At 38.1% G+C, this 17627-nt stretch overlaps 3 protein-coding genes across 5 annotated transcripts in view; 1 reads left to right on the plus strand and 2 right to left on the minus strand.

The window, feature by feature from the left end:
- The window catches only part of LOC131329720 (probable pectate lyase 22), a 97316-nt gene that overhangs the window by 51642 nt on the left and 28047 nt on the right, over positions 1-17627 (minus strand). The window lies entirely within an intron of this gene.
- LOC131329709 (NAD-dependent protein deacetylase SRT1) lies at positions 935-10236 on the plus strand. The gene is made up of 14 exons (XM_058363046.1): positions 935-1162; positions 3148-3177; positions 3277-3369; positions 4151-4270; positions 4860-4960; positions 5171-5279; positions 5925-6004; positions 6623-6701; positions 6951-7004; positions 7340-7436; positions 8445-8527; positions 8719-8789; positions 9477-9582; positions 9690-10236. Exons 1-14 carry the CDS (start codon positions 1064-1066, stop codon positions 9990-9992), a joined length of 1425 nt encoding a protein of 474 aa, XP_058219029.1. The 5' UTR covers positions 935-1063; the 3' UTR covers positions 9993-10236.
- On the minus strand, positions 10775-15965 carry LOC131329752 (nicotinamide/nicotinic acid mononucleotide adenylyltransferase-like). 3 transcript variants are annotated; one of them, XM_058363118.1, is made up of 10 exons: positions 15777-15965; positions 15485-15566; positions 14845-14918; positions 14449-14534; positions 13600-13683; positions 13428-13512; positions 12306-12385; positions 11557-11658; positions 11237-11295; positions 10775-11128 (listed from the first exon to the last, which is right to left on the minus strand). In XM_058363118.1, the coding sequence occupies exons 1-10, from the start codon at positions 15781-15783 to the stop codon at positions 11029-11031; spliced, it is 759 nt and encodes a 252-aa protein (XP_058219101.1). In that variant the 5' UTR covers positions 15784-15965; the 3' UTR covers positions 10775-11028. The 3 variants fall into 3 exon arrangements, with proteins under 3 accessions (XP_058219101.1, XP_058219100.1, XP_058219102.1); XM_058363117.1 differs by having other exon boundaries at positions 14845-14921; XM_058363119.1 differs by lacking the exons at positions 14845-14918; positions 15485-15566; positions 15777-15965 and adding an exon at positions 14770-14792.

The following is a 17627-nucleotide window of genomic DNA, read 5'->3' on the forward strand; positions in this document are numbered from 1 at the left end:
AAAACTTCCAAACGTGATACTTATGCTGTTGGAATTTTCCCTTATATGTAGCTCATGATATATGACACTTGGCAGGAAGCATGTGCTGATATGTGGAGAGGGCATGGGTATTATGTACAAATGGAGAGGGGATGGCTGTCTTTTGTCTTGGCTGGAAAACGAAAATGGGAAAATGGGAAAAGGAGAATGAGAAAAGCTCGGACCTCTTTTTCACTTCTCTTTTCCATTTTTCAAATTATAGAACTCAGGTCCCGTTCCAAAAATGGAAATAAGTACTCCCTCCGTTCTTTTTTTATAGTTCAATATTTTATTTTGGGCTGTCCGTCAATAAGTGTCCATTTTGTAAAGTTAGTGGGTAAAAATTTGTGAATTTTCCATTTTGCCTCTAAAAGTAAATTCCATTTTGAAAAGTTAGTCAATAAAAATATAATGATGATGTCTTCATAGAGGGTAAAGAGGTAAAGTGGAGGTACAAGTTGATGTGAAAGGTGTAATGATGATGTCTTTTTAATAAATTGAAGTTACGAAGTGAGACACTTAAAAATGGACGGAGGGAGTACTTATTTTTTAAGAAGGTAATTTCAAACTCAAAAATTTTGTATTTACGCAAATAATTTTCTTAGCAATATGAATCTTGTTTGATAGATGTTATTGAGATCTTTTAAACGGTGCAAAAAAATAAAAAAATTAATTTTCATTTTGAAAATATAAAATAAACTGTTTATTTTTTAAGAAGATTTCTGGAACGAGACCTCATTCTCGTGGAATGGATTTTGGGATTCTTAGCCAAACAGCTAAAACAGGAAAAGGGGAAACGGAAAATGGGTCATCCAAACACCCCCGCAGCTGGTCCGGATTATTAACAAAAAATGAAAGTGAAAAAAAACGCCCATTTTGGCTTTTGGGGTCTCGTAAACTAGTAGTAGTAAGAAATTTTCTCCCAACTCGTTTGCCTCTTTTACTACGCAGCAACATAAAAGAGAGGGAGGAAGGAAGTTTCCCCTGTCTCTCTTCCTTCATTCTTTCTGATCAACTTTCTTGAGACAGAGAGAGAGAGAGCAACATGTCTCTGGGTTATGCAGAGAAGCTCTCGTACATAGAGGATGTGGGCAAGGTTGGAATGTCAGAGCTTTTCGACACACCTCGCATTCTGCAAGAAAAAGTAGGATTCTTCTTTCTCCTTCTCTTCGTTTCCTTTGCAATTGTCTGTAATGCGATTGTCTTAGTTATTATCGCTTCCCATTTTAGTTTGACTATTTTGATGATCTTCTGAAATGGCAGTAGCCGGTACTGGTAATGGCAACTTAGGTTTTGTTCTTAAACTGTTGATACAACATGTCAATGCGGGGAACCTTGTTTGAAGTGCTGAAAAATTGTGTTGTTTAGTTCCTTGGTGGGATCTAACAACTGGACATTGGCGTTTTGTATTCCTAGTAGCAGTGAATTTTATTTGTAACATGATTGTCGTGTACTTGAAAGATTGATTTCGAAGTTAAGATTTGGGGATCATTCACTTGTGCATGGTGGTCTTACCCAAGGAGAAATAAAATGTAGCCAAATTGAGTGCTTTGATGTTAATGACTGGCATTTGTGGGGTAAGAGATGTTGCTTATTGGTTTGGATGGCAAATCTGCTGATATGATAATACATTCAGTTGTCGAAGGATCACAACTTGGACATAGTTTATCGAAATTCACTTAGACCACAGTGACCCATGATTAGAATCAGAGTGACCCAAAATAGGGTACAGATTTCTTTCCAGTACATAAATTGTCAATTCTAAGAGCACAGCCTATGTTTGGCAAGGTACATACAATCAAATGTGAGTGACAAAGATGATTGATGGACCCCTCTTTTTATAATGGTATCCCCAAAGAAATTAGTATTGCGTTGTTATTTGTACTGTTTAAATATATTGTCACATAATAACTCTTGATTAAGACGTACAGATCTGATATATTAGTTTACACCTGTTATGCCATGTTTTGGGTCAAGCATTGTGGCGTACACCACTTACTGTCATGTGTGCCAAACTGCCAATGTGATCGATGTTGTGAGTCACATGATTTATGGTTCATGATCAAATGAAGCATAAGTTAACTATATATTTATGCTCTAGAGATGCCCTCGGTGCAATTTTGATATTTGCAATAGGAACTGCCAAGTGCCGACAAAAAAGGACAACACAACCTAGATGACTAGCAAACAGTAGGATGATTTATCTTTCCAAAGGAACATCTCTGGAGTACACTACATCTGCCTTTCTTTTCGAGAAACGAAGATTAGGAGACCTATACATTTTAGTATGTCTCTATATCTATGATTATAGATCTGTCTGCCAGGGATACGAGTGTATGCCTTTGCTCCTAGATGATATTGCTAGATGATATTGCTTGGTTAGATGATGGATAAAATGTTACTTACTTTGATGTTGCTGCGGAAGTTATTGGTTCCAAATGTAATTCAAAGTTTAAATCTTACTGTGATCTTGGCAAAGCGAATTAAATTTTCGAGCTGTAAAACTTGGTATCCATAAATTGGTAACACCAAGTGGGTCACCTCCATCAATGGGCTTTCTGATACTTCTTTGTTTATCATCCTTTACTTCTGGAAGCCTCTCCAAAGATGGAACTAGCTTACTGGTGGCCCCTGAACTTGGGGTTTGAAGGGTTTACGGACGTGAAAAAAAAATGATGTAGCAATCTTAGGACCTTTGACAATGAATGAAGGGAAGAGACTTGACGTGAACTGCAAATGATGTGGCTTTTTGGTATTGTTGGCAAAATAGCATTCTGGTGCTCTTGCATGAATCCTCATAGGGGGTGCAAGTATTGGTAGAAACCGTAGAGTTCAGTGCTCTTTGTTATGTCTATGAACTGATGTGTGCATTTCCATTTTCCTTTCATAGTCGTTGTGACGTGAATGCAAATTTATATCTTAGGAGAAAATAACATTCAAAACTATTGAAAATAGTGACTTTTCCTATGCTTACTTCCTCTACCTCTTTGAGTACCTATAAAGCATGCCATTTTTAGAACTTATCTACTTTGGGCTTTCTTGAGGTTATCGTATTTGCAAAACAGTTTAAGGTATTGCAATATGTTGATGCTTTTGCTTTCCTCACTGGGCTTACCTTTTGCAATGCAGATTGAAAAACTTGCCAAAATGATACGGAAGGTCTGAACAACTCTCACTTCATGTATCTCATTGTTGGCCTAAGTGTTTGTGTTTGATTATGCACTGATACAAAATCTGCCACTTTGGTTTTACTGGCAGAGTAAGCATCTAGTGGTTTTCACTGGAGCAGGAATATCAACTTCTTGTGGTATACCTGACTTCCGTGGTCCCAAGGGTATATGGACTCTTCAGGTTCGTATTATGAATTTGAATTTTGCATCTGGATTTTATTTACTTCTTGTTTGAAGGTCTTAAGGAAGAAGTGTTTTTTACTTTGAGGACATAAACTTCTCTGTGGAAAATCATTTTTAATCTTAAATGAAAATTTCACTTTTGGTAACTACATTGTATGGCGAAAGTTGACTCCTAATAAACCTAAAAAAAGTTGCTTGTGACTAATCCTGATAATAGTTTTGAAAGTTGATATAACCGCCTTTCAAGAGGAACTTGTAGGATATCTGGATATGGTAAAGGAATCCAGGATAACAAAAAGATCTCTTTGCTGAGGATTCAGAAACCTATAAACCAAGTATCTTGAAGACTTTTCTATGAAGATTGGGGAGGGCAGTGGAGAAAGTAGACACATTGGGGAGGGCAGTAGAGAAAGTAGACTTTTCGAAGCAGATCATAATTGGTGTGTGGCTTATGGTCTTTTTAAAGCCATGGTGTGTTGAGTAGTTTTAGTTGTTCCGTGAAGGTCCAAGGATATGCGCAACAATGATAAAATGACAGCTAGGACTATAGGGGTTGTTGTGGTCACAAACAGATCAAAGACAGTAACTTCGCAACAATGATAAAATGACAGCTAGGACTAGGGGATGTTGTGGTCACAAACAGATCAAAGGTAACTTGGCAGGTTTTTCTTTCCTCACTACAGATGAGTGGTTATGGTACAGCTTTGGTTTTGCCAAATCTCGATTGATTTGGGTCTAGATTTAGACGACTTACTAGATTTCATTTTCTTGATTTGCAGCGGGAAGGCAAAGCCTTGCCTGAAGCATCATTGCCATTTCATCGTGCAATGCCAAGCAAGACTCATATGGCTTTGGTTGAACTAGAGAAGGCTGGTATCCTAAAGTTTGTTATTAGCCAGGTAACGAAGCATGCCCTTCACTAACCAAACAGCAAAAAAATGAACTATTAAACTTATCAGAATACTTAGTTTGAAGATGTTTAGTCGTGACACTGTTTGCATAGTTTTTGTTTCTTTCATACTAGGGTGAAAATTCATGTTTCTAGGGGTTAAAATGAAAACAGGGAAACACAATATATTTTGCCTTTCTACCCCTCCCTTTCTACACTGACCAAAAGAGACAAGTTTGTTGAAGGAGTTGGAGTTGCTCATCTCTTATAATCCCTCAAGGATGAGGAACTGTTCTAGGGTTCTGATCAAGATCACATGAAGGAGAGATATTGTTTGAAGGTTGCATGATCTTACTTTTAAGTACAAAGAGTACATTGCAATATCACTGTCTTTATGGGTGGTTGTGCTCTAGGGGGGAATAGTGGAATTTCATGGGGATTTTGGATACACATTTCTTGTAGTCCTGGTAAACAAAAAAATTCACATCTGAACTGTTTTCTTTATCACAAGTGACTTTCTATGGTACCCGAACGTGGGACTTTTCGTTAAGTATTTGTTGTATGTCTATTGGCTTGCTGACTCTTTTTTTGAATGCTAGAATATTGACGGTCTCCATCTTCGGTCTGGTATTCCGAGAGAGAAACTCTCTGAACTGCATGGGAACTCGTTCATGGAAACATGCTCTTCCTGTGGGGTTGAGTAAGATTTGATCTTTATCTGTAGCCCATATTGTTCAAATATTGTCTGAAGCTTCTTTGGATTCTTCTCCGTTCTTGTTTAGTTGTGGTGAAGATAATAATATGCTGCTTTAAAGTCTAGTCTTGCATTCCTGTTGGCTTTAGATATTTACGTAGTTGAATCTGTTCTCCAATTTTGACTATTGATTAATATAACCCTGATTCTGAGAAGGTATTTTCGGGATTTTGAGGTGGAAACTATTGGACTGAAGGATACCCCACGACATTGTTCGACCGTTGGTTGTGGTGCAAGACTTAAGGATACAGTTCTTGACTGGGAGGTACTAATTCATTGTGTTGATTGACTGTTCCTTTTCTGTTCTTTTTGTTTTGGAAATCAAATGGAGTAATTCAACTCCATAGAATCCTCGAAAAGTGGCATTCCTGAAAATCTTCATGGCAAGGAAAGCTTTCTCTGTTACATTTTCAAGTTTATAGTTCAATCTTTGTAAAAGCTATTTTTTTTTTATGTCTCGTTTAGATGGTAATAGTTCTCAAATGCTGCAGCGACCGGGAGGATTCCAGAGTTAAAAAAAAAAGCATTTTGACAATGAGACAAGTCAAAAGCACAATGTTTTCATCGGTCTGCCCCTGGAAAAGGCTAGTTACAGGAAAAAAATTACTGAAGGCTTCAGAGCTAGCAAATCTAGTTCAATTAACCATAACCGTTGAATTATGTTATGGTGCCACATGGCGCTGGTATGCGTAGAAAGGGGTATTGCATTGTTTAGTGGTGTGGTGCAGGGCCTATGCTCCTGAGAACTGATTCATTGAGCAGTCCATTAAGCCTACTATAATAGTCATGATCACGTTACCTAGTTGTTTACATTTCAGCTATTCCAACTGACAGACCTATGTGGATGTGTTCAATATTTATTGCACTGAAGCACACGTTGCTAATAACTCTGTAATCTCTCTCTCGACAGGATGCACTGCCCTCAAAGGAGATGAATCCAGCAGAGAAACACTGCAAAATGGCTGATGTTGTATTGTGTTTAGGGACAAGGTACGTGTTATGTCATTTCCTTTTCTTTGTTTGGTATGTGTATCAAGAAAAAGGTGCCAAAGGAGTCCCACTCATGACACCAAACGTTTCTTGGAACTTGGCATCTTTTATCTAAAGCCTGTCCTCAAAGATTACTCCTCTTGTGAAAAAATCCGAAGAAAATCAAGTATCACAAAGTGCTCTCCCTCTCTCTCTCTGTATGCTCGCGTGTATATGTGTGTTATGTATGTATGTTCATCTCTGTAATGACATGAATACATGATTGTTCCAATGTGTAGTTATGCATCTCTCTGTGTGTCATTTTAACAAGTCCTTTGTTTTGCCAACTTAACAATCAAAATTGGAGTTCCTCTTCCAATGAAATACATCTTTCCTTTGGATTATTTCTGTTATTTACTATGACAGAAAAATGTAGAATTTTTAACCCCTATAAAATGAAGTCCAGCAAATTGTCATCATTACTTAACAAAGATCGTTTAGTCTTCCTTGTTTTTAATATTGTTTATGCATTTTACTTCCACAAATGACCAATGTCACTGAAGAAGTAGCATGAAACTATGATTGTGAACTGCAGCGGATCCAACTTATTCGTCCTTTAAAATAATTCACTTTTGGCAGTTTGCAGATTACTCCTGCATGCAATTTGCCTCTGAAATGTCTTCGTAGCGGGGGGAAGATTGTAATCGTGAATCTTCAGGTATTTCCTATTTGCCTAATTGATTACACTTTACAGCTCACCAGTAATTCCATTGGGAGCTTTGCTTCAATTTAAACAAAAGCTCTACTTCCTCCTCATTTGTTGTATGCCTCCGAAGGTGCTACTGATTGTAAGAGACAAAACATAAACAAAGATTCTTCATATTTTAGAATGAATTTGGGTTCATCTTGGACTAGTTTACAGTCAAATGTTCAGTTTTTAATGCCAATTTTCCCCTCTAACTTGCAGAAAACTCCGAAGGATAAGAAAGCAAATATGGTGATCCACGGGCTTGTAGACAAGGTATTTTAGTTGGAAGTTACCTGTTTTGGATTTTTATTCTCTCACACTACCAGTTGGGTAGAGAGTTTTCTTCTTTCTTGGTACAGACAAAGGTACGAGTTTATGTTCGTTCAAAGATTTTGGTGTCTTTCAATTGAGCATAAGACCTTTCTTGTCTATTATGCGGACTTCAGGATATGTATGCACAGCTTTCATGGCAAAAGTCCTAATTATAGACTTTTTCAAATTCCGCCTAAATGAGTTATACTTGACCATATTTTCATTATTTTGCCAAATATTATGCCTATATTAGAATTTTTTTTTCTAGGATTGGTTATTAATTGGAGTAATAACAGGTGATTGTAGGAGTCATTGACCAACTCAATATGCAGATTCCTCCATTTGTCAGAACTGATCTTCTGCAGATCATTTTTACTCAGGGCTTGAGTATAGGTAACTTAAGCAAGATTTATGAATTTCTTTGCCCAAGTTTTAGGATCATATTACATGCACTTACTATTGAAAGCATTGTATATGAAGATGATGCTGTCTTCTTCATTATGGCTGCCATTTAGATTATTTATGGAACTTCTACCGAAACTGGTACAGGTGCAAACTTGAGCCTTCTGGTTTGTCCAACGACTCCACCCTGTATGCCATGTATCTCTTGGAAAGGTGCAAGTGAATAACCACGATATCAAACCAAAGATTCAAAGGTGTAACCGAAGTACCAAACCTAACCACCAAGCCCCATGTCCCCAATCGAATGGGGTCGGTGACATAAATCTGCTTTCTATATTCTAAACACCGGGCACCCATTTTCACCATTCTAATCTAAACCCATACGACTCAATTGTTTCTGTCCCAAATTCCTAGCTTAGCACTAAAGCATTGTCAAGCTTCATCCACTAAGATATCATCTGTCAATAGCATATACCATGAAACATCATCCTCAATATGCCTAGTAAACTCATCCATAACTAAGGCAAATGATAGGGACTCAAACATCCACGAGGGTTGAGACCCTCTTGGCAATGCACAATTTTGTGGACCCTTACCTAAGCATCAACAAGGGTTGGCATTGAGGTCCAAGAAAATAGAGGAGAAAATGACTTGGGTAGGTTGTTAGGATTCTGGGTGGGTTGCGAATTGAAACCATGCTACCTTTCCTCCAAGCAATTGTTTCCATTTTTGAAGGACAGGAAATCTACAAAACTACCCATTAGTTTCCTTTTGCTGCACATACAGGGCTCTGTCTGTTAGTGAAGGAAATTTTGTAAATGCCTCCAAATGAACGGAAATGACTTCCTTTTGCTGATCTTCTGGATCTTTTATTTTTCAAGGTTTTCAAGATGTGTGAGAATACCACTCCAATCTCCCTCTCTCTGAATGTAATGACTGTAATTACTTTCACCCTTGTGTTCCTTGCCTGATCTGGAATGTCCATTATCTTGAGTACAGATGGAAGATTTATGAACTGGACCCTCAGGGTAGCAAGTGTGCATGGAAAAGAGGCTCCATTGCCATTTGTCCACTCTGTCGAGGTGAGTTTATTTCTGTGAATTCGCTATGCTCCTGGTATGTAGTATCTGAACTCTGAAGCCACGTGTGTTGCCGGTGGACTTTATGATCGGCTTCCAAAAGGATGGGCGGAAAACTCCCTTATGATTTTCTTTCACATCTTGTTACCTTCAACACTTATCCTTTTTGGTTGTTTGCTGTATTTGCAACCTAGGTTTCCTTCTCAGAACAAGGGAAAAAATGGAAGGAAGCTTTTCTAAATGAACAACCACTTCGGCTGAAAAGGTAACACCATTCATTTGACAGGGTGATACAATATGCAATGTCTTCCATTATTTGGGAATACCATTTGGGAAATGCCATAACGAATTGAAGAGTGACTGAAGAGCTAATGATTTAAGGGGTTCGCTATTTCATGTGAGGAAGGTGTTAGCACCTCATCATCCTTTCCATGCTGTGTTTCCTTTATTAGGGGCATAAATCTAGTGGTCCTGCCTTTGTTTGAAGGATACCGAGCAAATAGGTTTTGAAAGAGCTCTAGACCAAGCAAATGTGTTGCATATGTGTCATTATTGGAATCTGATCTAATGTAGTTCAAAAGACAGTTTGGACTATTATTTTGACTATATTGTCGGTTTGGTCAATAAAAAGAATAGTGATAAATTGTTGAGTTATTAAAGACCGTGACTTTTGAGATTATTTGACAATAAATCAAATGCTTCCTTTCTGATTCTTCAAAGGATTGTACAATTATTTCCGATCGCTTAAACTCTCCCGAATTCAGCTTGTTTCTTGGCCATGCGAAAGAGTACAACCACCGAAATTTCAAATAACCATTGGTTGTATTAGACAAGTTCATAATTTGCTACTTTAACCGAATTGGAGTTGTTAAATGTATATTCTATGCCTAGCATGCAGTAAGTACACCTTCTTGTTCACTTGCCCTAATACTCAACTGTATCCATACACCAGGAGAACAGCAACTTCAACAAAACCATTTAATATTATTTTGAAACTCAACTTCAGTGATGGTTGTGGGTGTTCATGCACCCATATCAGGATTCCTGTTGATTTTGAGGTGAGTAGATTTCGTTCAAAATCTCTCAAATTTTGTCTCTTGTTAGCCTCAGAACCAATGAACACAAGTGTTATGCTAAATGCAATGCCCGCTCCATTACTCTGCAGGTTTCTGTAGAATGTTGCAACCATGACAAAACCTCGATTCTCCAAAAATTGAGACGTAAAGCCATCCAAGATCTATGCTGTGGGCAGAATGCAGTTATCGAGAGAAAAGGTATCAAAACTCCGAAAAGCGAGGTCACAGTCTTTGCCATTGTCACCAATATGGTTGTATATGACAAAACTTCCAAGCCATGTGGAGCTATTTCGTTAAGCAACGGAAGTAGGAAAAGGCAAAATGAGGGCGTTGGTGGGGTGCAAACATCTCGCAAGCGACGAACAGAGCGTAAAGTCGAAGATGGACAATGAAGCTGGTGTTGCTTGATTAGTGTAGATAATACCATGTATTAAAAGTGTAGGTGCAAAAATTATCATGCGAGACTGAGTGAATTTTGGTAGGTACCACACTCAAGTCCTTCCAGTCAAATTAGGAGAAGGGAAATTTGGCTGTCACGGACTAGTTTTTGCAGGTGAAGGAACATGAATGTTGTGTTCCGCAGTGCATATTATTAAGTTTGCGGATCTGATGCAACAGGTTTCAACTTCTGATTCCTGCTTGTCCATTTGTTTGCGTGCATGCATTTTAGAAGATGTCGGTCATAAAATCGTGTCAATTTTCAAATGAAATTATGAGTCAACATAAGTGGGCTATATACGTTTTTAAGGTGGTGATAATTTCTAACCATTATCCCCAGAAATGAAGTGAGATTGGACTAGGCACGTCAATAACCTGTCATGGGTTTTGAAGTACAAAATAACACTGCGGGTAAGGCTGCGTACCCTTCTCTTGTAAGCTTTGTGCATCAACACAAGGGTTGAGTCTAATAATTTTTAGATTTGTTTCACCGAGGACTTGCTGTATTTCCATATTCCATATGCTAAGACTTGAAGAGTCACGACTAAGCATGTCAAATGACAACTTGTGAATACCTCTAACTTCTCATTAGTTTCGAGTTAATCATTGCAAGTTCAATGCATTTTCTTTTTGAAAGTAAATTCAGTGCATTCCAACTGTTGCAAACCCAGAAGCATACAAATATAACACGCCAGAAGCATACAAATATAACACTCTAGATGGCCCGGAACTACCATTTTTCACAATAAGGATATTATTTCTCACAACAAGGACAAATGTATTACACCGGTGGGATTTTAGAGTGACCAACACATTTGAGTTTGTATTCTCAATCTATGCACGTTTTATAGGGCATCAACTTGTTTCAACATTTGAATCATTATAGAAAGGGTGGCTATAAACAGGATGATCTGTCAATATATGCAGAATGAAGATGAGATCCGAAAACCTGTTGAGGGGTCCCGAGTGTTGATGCCGATGGAATCACCATTAAATCATGGAGTTCACATACAAATGGTGCTTTGTTATATAATCAATCACTTCATCTGCTGTTAAATATTTTATTGACAACCCTCGCGAAATGCAGTCCCTGTATACATGTAGAAGACAGAAGTGAGCGCCTCATAAATGTCAATTTCCTTACCCATCCTTCCCCCTTCTTTCTTACATTTTAAATATGTGAGCAGAAAACATTTACCTTACTCGTGTTGAACTGATCTGGTTCGGTACAAGTTCATCCACAACTTTGATGTTACTCTGCAGTAAGAGAAACAAAAAAAGCCATTAGGTAACCCGACAACAATGAACATATGAATATCCCATGAGCTGTATCTCCTTATGATGGAAAATCACGGGGGGATGTTCTATCCACTCTGGTGCATAATCTTGAATATCTGTTTTGTTGACTTAGATCTCAGTACTTTAAAACTTTGTCTATATCGCCTCATGGGATGTTTGAATGATGAAAAGAAGCTCTGTACCTCCGAAACAAAGTAGCAGCATATCTACGAAAATTACCTTGTACTCATTTAATATTTCATCGTTAGAGATAAGTTTCTCAATGTCTTGACCCTCTCTACGGATGCAAACCACACCAAAGTCTCTACATATATTCCTTACCTGAAAACTTGAACGACGGGCATTTATATCAGTTTCGACTGCAGTTAATAATTGCTAAAAGGCTTAAATATTCTACTATTACCCCATATGAAATAAATTTCTGTTGCAGAGAGCCTGCTCAGTAATTACATAAGTAGCAAATCACTGACTCACATCTTGTTACTCGAAATCATGACACTTCTGATGTAATTGTTTGTGACTGGTGTGTTTATGCTCCGCAAATTATCCGAAACTCGTTACATAATAAGGTGGTTGATATATACATAAAAGATGCAATGCTTTAAAATCCAATGGCTCAAATTGGCATGGCAATGGTGTTAGTCTGTGGCATCATTTTCCGCTCTGAAAAAAATTACAGCAAAGTAAAGGAGGAATGATATCTATGTTGTAGAGTAACACAATAGGTATTTTCGAGTCACCACACCAACTTCACTATTAAGCTTTGACAACCTATTGTTTGCGGATTTTATGCATGGTACAAGAACTGAGCAAGGGAGTTGGCCCGTCGGTTGGCCCTCATACTCCAATTCAAGATGCCAGGGGTTCAATCCCACCTCCTTCTCTTCCCCTCTCACCTAGGCTAGGCTAGACTACCCATTTCAAATATCACATAGAAAAAGGAAAATTTGATGGTACAAGAACGTTACCTGCTCAGGAATCCAAAATCCAGGAATGCTAAAAGATTCTAGCAGATCAGAGCCGCAAACAAGCATGACCTTGAGTGAATCTATGAGCAGAGAAGAGCAATTTATAACAATGGCACCAAATTAGACATTAAAATGACATCTAGACGTGCAATGTTGGCTAGTATTGAAACATATTGTAGCAAAGCGACAATGCACCTTAAAAAAATGTATGAGCAGTATATAACAAGATAATTTTTGCAACTGCAAACTAAATTTAGTCATGCTACTTAAGCCGGTAAAGCACTATACAATGATGGGGCTAGGATTCCAGTTGCTAACAATATTAATAAAAAGTGATTGGCATCCAAAGTACGAGTACCCTTAGGTCACCAAGGTTAGTCAAGACAGCACCTGAGCCAAGTTTGAACTCAGAAGTGCCAGAAGGACAGGACGAAGGCCCAAAAAAAAAAAAGGAAACAGCAAAAAAATAAATCAAGCATGGGTGAGGTACATGGCACGGCATAAAAACCTTGAACATTAGGGCCAGCTTGTTGGACAGGACTCATATTGAAGGTAATTAGACCCATATGATATTTCGTCCCGGGAACTGATAGCTATAGGTTCAATAATACCGCATCCCCATGGTACTATACATCCCATGCTTTGTGGAATTAGATATCAGAAGTAGATTTAATCCTGCTTGTAAGAGTTGTAGCCAAACACCAGATATGTGGTCCCATTGGCTAAACAATCGAGTCCGATCCTACACTTGTATCAGGTAAAACAAATGGGCCCTTAGCATTGATACGGCTTTTGCCTAATGCTTTGGCAATATCCATTTCATCAACACACAAGTTTTTCAATGCTTCTTTAGTAAGCATTGAAAATAGCATCAAAACTGAGGCTGGAAAACTGGGTGTAATTGGTTCAAGGCAGAAAATGAAAAATTGCATAGGGTCAGTAAAGCATATATTTATGCACGTACAAAAGGCATTATTAAGAAAAGTGCTATATTCAAATCCAAACATCTGTTTGCGAGAATATTAAGCCTTCTTTGGGGAGCAAGAAACAATTGACCATGCACACTCATAACTCAATCGCCAAGAAAAACGAACATGAACAGTAATGGCTACTGAATCTTACCTCCTGATATCCGTCCACTCTCAACCAACGAACTCTTGATTCTACACAAAACAGTCAATGTTCGCTGGAACGTATCTTGATTGGCCTATAACAAGAGCTTAACACTTCCATGTCAATATTCCAGAGACAATAAGGAAATGGAATGAATGAGCTAAGATAGAAAGAAAGATACCTCCCAAGGATCCACCATTATAAACTCTGAGCTTTTGCAAGCTAGATGGCACATCTCGATACGGTGTTTAGCAGATATGAGACCCTATGGAAGATAACCACTTTAAGCAACTATGAAAAGATAACCAAGCAACTTTAAAAAGATAAACATTTCAAGCAACCGTAAAAAGATAAACAATTCAAGCAACTACAAAAAGATACACACTTTATGCAACCACTTTCTTTTGCAATGACAATATAAACTTGTATTTTTAATGCTGGAAATCTGCTTGGTGGGTTACAATAACTCTATGCAAGCAGATTAGTGATTCATTACTGGACAAAGCATCAGTGTAACTGCATAAGCACATATTCAAGGAGTCATGGCAATTGCTGGGCATAAATCATTATTTGAACGCCAACTTCCCTATCACGAAATAGTTCAGAACAAAATCAGCCAATTCAGTTTACACAAAACTAACTCTAAGAGAATAAATTCAATAGGAAATTAGCAAACTAGAAATATTGATTGTCAAATGTGAGATCACTCTGTGAGAAATTCAAATGGAGTAACTACTCTCTGGGCTTCATATCCAACTCCATAAAATTGTGGACAGTCTCTCACCACCCACTGAGTTGTACTTCAATGCTTCACTATTAAGGCAAACGTTCACCACCCTACAAGACTTTATTTGTATTTTATCAACCAATAAGAGGGGGGGGAGGAGCTGGGGTTGCAGTTCTCTTAATTTCAGATCTTGCATTACCACCATGAAGCCCAAATAAGAAAAATGTCCATCATTATTCACATCATAATGTCTGAAATACCGGTTACTAACAGGCATGAGACATGCTATATAGCTTCACATACCCTTTTCCTGTAGGCATCATTCACTGGGGACATATAGCCTCCGATGACAATGAATCCTTCAGAATGTAGTGCATCTCTTGCCAGCTCTAAGCATAAAAACAAAGTCAAATTAGGCTGTTTATATTCCAAAACCAACAAACTGATTCAGAAACCCATATAACCAAATGTCTATGTACAGATTTAAGCATCGAAACAAAAATCACTAATGCACAATGTCCTGTTCCAACAGAGAAAGAATCTCGCATGGACTGCCAACATGTACATGTAATTGGAAACTTTGAAACTCAAATTTTGAAGGAAGTCAAGGTTATGGAACATTACCAAAAATCCGCAGGTGCATGTATGTGGGACTTTGAAACTCAAATTTTGAAGGAAGTCAAGGTTATGGAACATTACCAAAAATCCGCAGGTGCATGTATGTGGGAGGGTTGAAGCTTCCAGGTGATAGTAATACTACAAACTTTTGTTCCCTACAGAGAGAGAGAGAGAGAGAGAGAGAGAGAGAGAGAGAGACATTGATACGCACTCTAGTAAGCAGCGGTTAGTCAGGATTGGCAGGAAAAGTTGTCAGGTATTTTTCTTATAAAGAGAGGGGGTGAGAAGTGAAAGGCATTCATTCAATTGTAATGTAATAAGCTTGGGTCCCAAAGTTCCCTAGCCCGTAACCATTTCCTTCCCCTATTAATAAAATCTCCTTCTTCCCCAATTTTCTTCAAATTTCTCTCTATTTGTATCACCGATTCTATCATTGGCAGCGGTTAAAGAACCTATTCCTATTGAAAGAAAACTGTATAAAGAGGTAAACACAATACCAATCTTTCGGCTAGGCACGGTAAATACAAAATGGTACTATGATAAATCAACACAATTTCTTCTCATTTTGCCCAACCCAACCTAAAAAACAGCAAATTTACCTTCTTTACCCAGAAACAGTAAATTTAGCTTCTTTCACTTGGTTTTGTTTCCTATAACTTCCCTTTTACTTTCCTTTCCCTCCTCAAATCCAACATTACAAAGCAGAACGATATAAACTTACTGGGTATGTGTTTCGGGCGATTCCTCTGGTTCCAAAGATCCTAAGCACAATTTATCCATTGGCAACTCAATATTTACAAAGCCTACAGAGAGAAAGAACAAAGCTTTATTCACACACTTGGCTCAAACAACCACCAAATAAACGAGATAACATGTTTATTGATTGTTATCCTTATCTTTACTTAGCTATATCAAAAGCTTTTGCAAAAAAGAACCGATTTTTGCGTCTATTCTGTGTTTCCCTGTACATTCAGAGCCACCAAACAGAGATAGAAAAAGTAAAGACAACTAACCGGACATTGTTGCAACGAATGCGGAAGAAAAACGGCTGAATTCTACGAACACGAAAGGGAAGAATACGATTTAGCGTAATACAAAGTAAACCCAGAAAGACCCAGACAATGGAAAGGAAAGGGGAGGGAAATTTCTTATGTGGAAGTTACAAGGTTGGTGGAGAATTTGCGAGATGGCTCGTTTTCTATGGACGAATAGCGGTTCGGGTCGGATCATGCATCCGAAAGAATACATTTGTACAGTTATTCGTATTTTTTTAAGGGAAAAAACGAATATATTTTTCAACAAAAATAAAACTGCAAAAAAAAAGAAAAAGAAATTCTGAAAAGATTAGATATAGAGAGAGACCTAAATTATGTGTATGATTGAAGAGATTCAAGTTATATGCGTATGTGCATAACTAAAGACTGCATGTGCCTGAGAGATATTCAGATAAGTAAAAGAAAAAGTTTCATACATCATTTTCGTACATAGAGATTATAGTCTCAAAGAAATTATGCAGCTTGGGAATGATCCTTGAGAAACAAAATATAATTTCCATTGAGCAGTTGAAAAAACATACATTTCTTTCAAGTTGTGATATTTCATTAGAGAATTGAGATTTTTGGTTTTTTTAAAAAAAGAAAAGAAAATTGAGAGCACGGAGAATTCATAGTTGGTTGGGAAAAATAATTTTCGAGTCTATGTTTATACTTTATAGAAAGAAAAAAAAAAAGGACTTGATTCAAATACTAGGCAGCGGAAGGGGTTGCCTTCAAATTTGGTAGAAAGGGGCATGGATTTGGGACCCGGGGACCCTGCCGAGCGGCACCCCTGCCGAGCGGGTGCCGAGCGGCCAATCCGGCCGTTCATCTCGGAATCAACGGCCCGAATCGAAACATCTTTTTCCTTTTCTTTTTCTTTTTTTTAAATCCGTTCGGTACCTTTACATCCGGGCTATCCAAAACACTTTTGGACGGCCGAGATGCGCTCGGCACTGCTGCCAAGCACCTCTGCTTGGCAGCATCTCCCAATCCATGGATTTGAAGTAGAGAAAGACATAGGGTTCGATTGCAAATGTCTTTGTCAGCTGGCAATTCCAACTCACTTTTGGCATATTGGACTGCAGAAAGTCTACATTTCCCGATCGGGAAATCCTGATTGGAATCCTGACGTCCCGCCAGGTACTCTCCGGCCATCGGACGGCCGATCCGAGCCGTCCAAAAATTCTAAAAAACAAAATTGAGTGGGCTACGCGAGAATAAATGGCATCCGACTTGTGTAAGTGGCCGATCCAAGCACTCCATTTTTGGCTGATCCAAACACTTCATTTTTGGCCGATCCAAACACAAAAATGGAGTGCTTGGATCGGCTACTTACACATGTCGGATGCGGTTTATTCTTGAGTAGGCCCACTTGGTTTTTTTTATAGAATTTTTGGACGGCTCGGATCAGCCGTTCGGTGGCTGGAGCGTTCCCGATGGGACGTCGGGATTCCGATTGGGATTTCCCGATCGGAAAGTGTAGACTTGCAGATTGGACTGTGGAGATGCTCTCACATTCATATTCAGAGCTCCTTCTTGATTATCTTCTTAAAAAAATAAATAATTATTTATATTTTATGAGACAGATCATTTTTTTACAGTATATCATCTTTAATATAAAAAATAAGTATTTATTTGAGAAAACCGGAACACACCAACTGTTTTTGTGATTTGTTCATTTTAACCGGCTCCTCCAAGGCTCCACCGTGCAATTTTCCATGTTTAGATCTCAAGTTGTCCATTTTTGTAGATACCATTGAATAGCATATCCATGAAAAAAATTCAAATCAACCTTTTAAGAACACTCTCATAGACGACTCTAGTAAT

The sequence above is a fragment of the Rhododendron vialii genome, chromosome 6a, assembly GCF_030253575.1.
Source record: "Rhododendron vialii isolate Sample 1 chromosome 6a, ASM3025357v1".
Classification (NCBI taxonomy): domain Eukaryota; kingdom Viridiplantae; phylum Streptophyta; class Magnoliopsida; order Ericales; family Ericaceae; genus Rhododendron; species Rhododendron vialii.

What these genes read in the sequence shown, in the direction of transcription:
- LOC131329752 (XM_058363117.1), bottom strand. An exon ending in CATGCACCTGCGGATTTTTG is followed by an intron (nt 14,535 to 14,844) that starts GTAATGTTCCAT and finishes TTTTATGCTTAG; the next exon opens with AGCTGGCAAGAGATGCACTA. An exon ending in GAGTGGACGGATATCAGGAG is followed by an intron (nt 12,386 to 13,427) that starts GTAAGATTCAGT and finishes CTCTGCTCATAG; the next exon opens with ATTCACTCAAGGTCATGCTT.
- LOC131329709 (XM_058363046.1), top strand. Translation starts at nt 1,064, where the DNA reads ATGTCTCTGGGTTATGCAGAGAAGCTCTCGTACATAGAGGATGTGGGC. An exon ending in AGGGTATATGGACTCTTCAG is followed by an intron (nt 3,370 to 4,150) that starts GTTCGTATTATG and finishes CTTGATTTGCAG; the next exon opens with CGGGAAGGCAAAGCCTTGCC. An exon ending in ATACAGTTCTTGACTGGGAG is followed by an intron (nt 5,280 to 5,924) that starts GTACTAATTCAT and finishes CTCTCTCGACAG; the next exon opens with GATGCACTGCCCTCAAAGGA.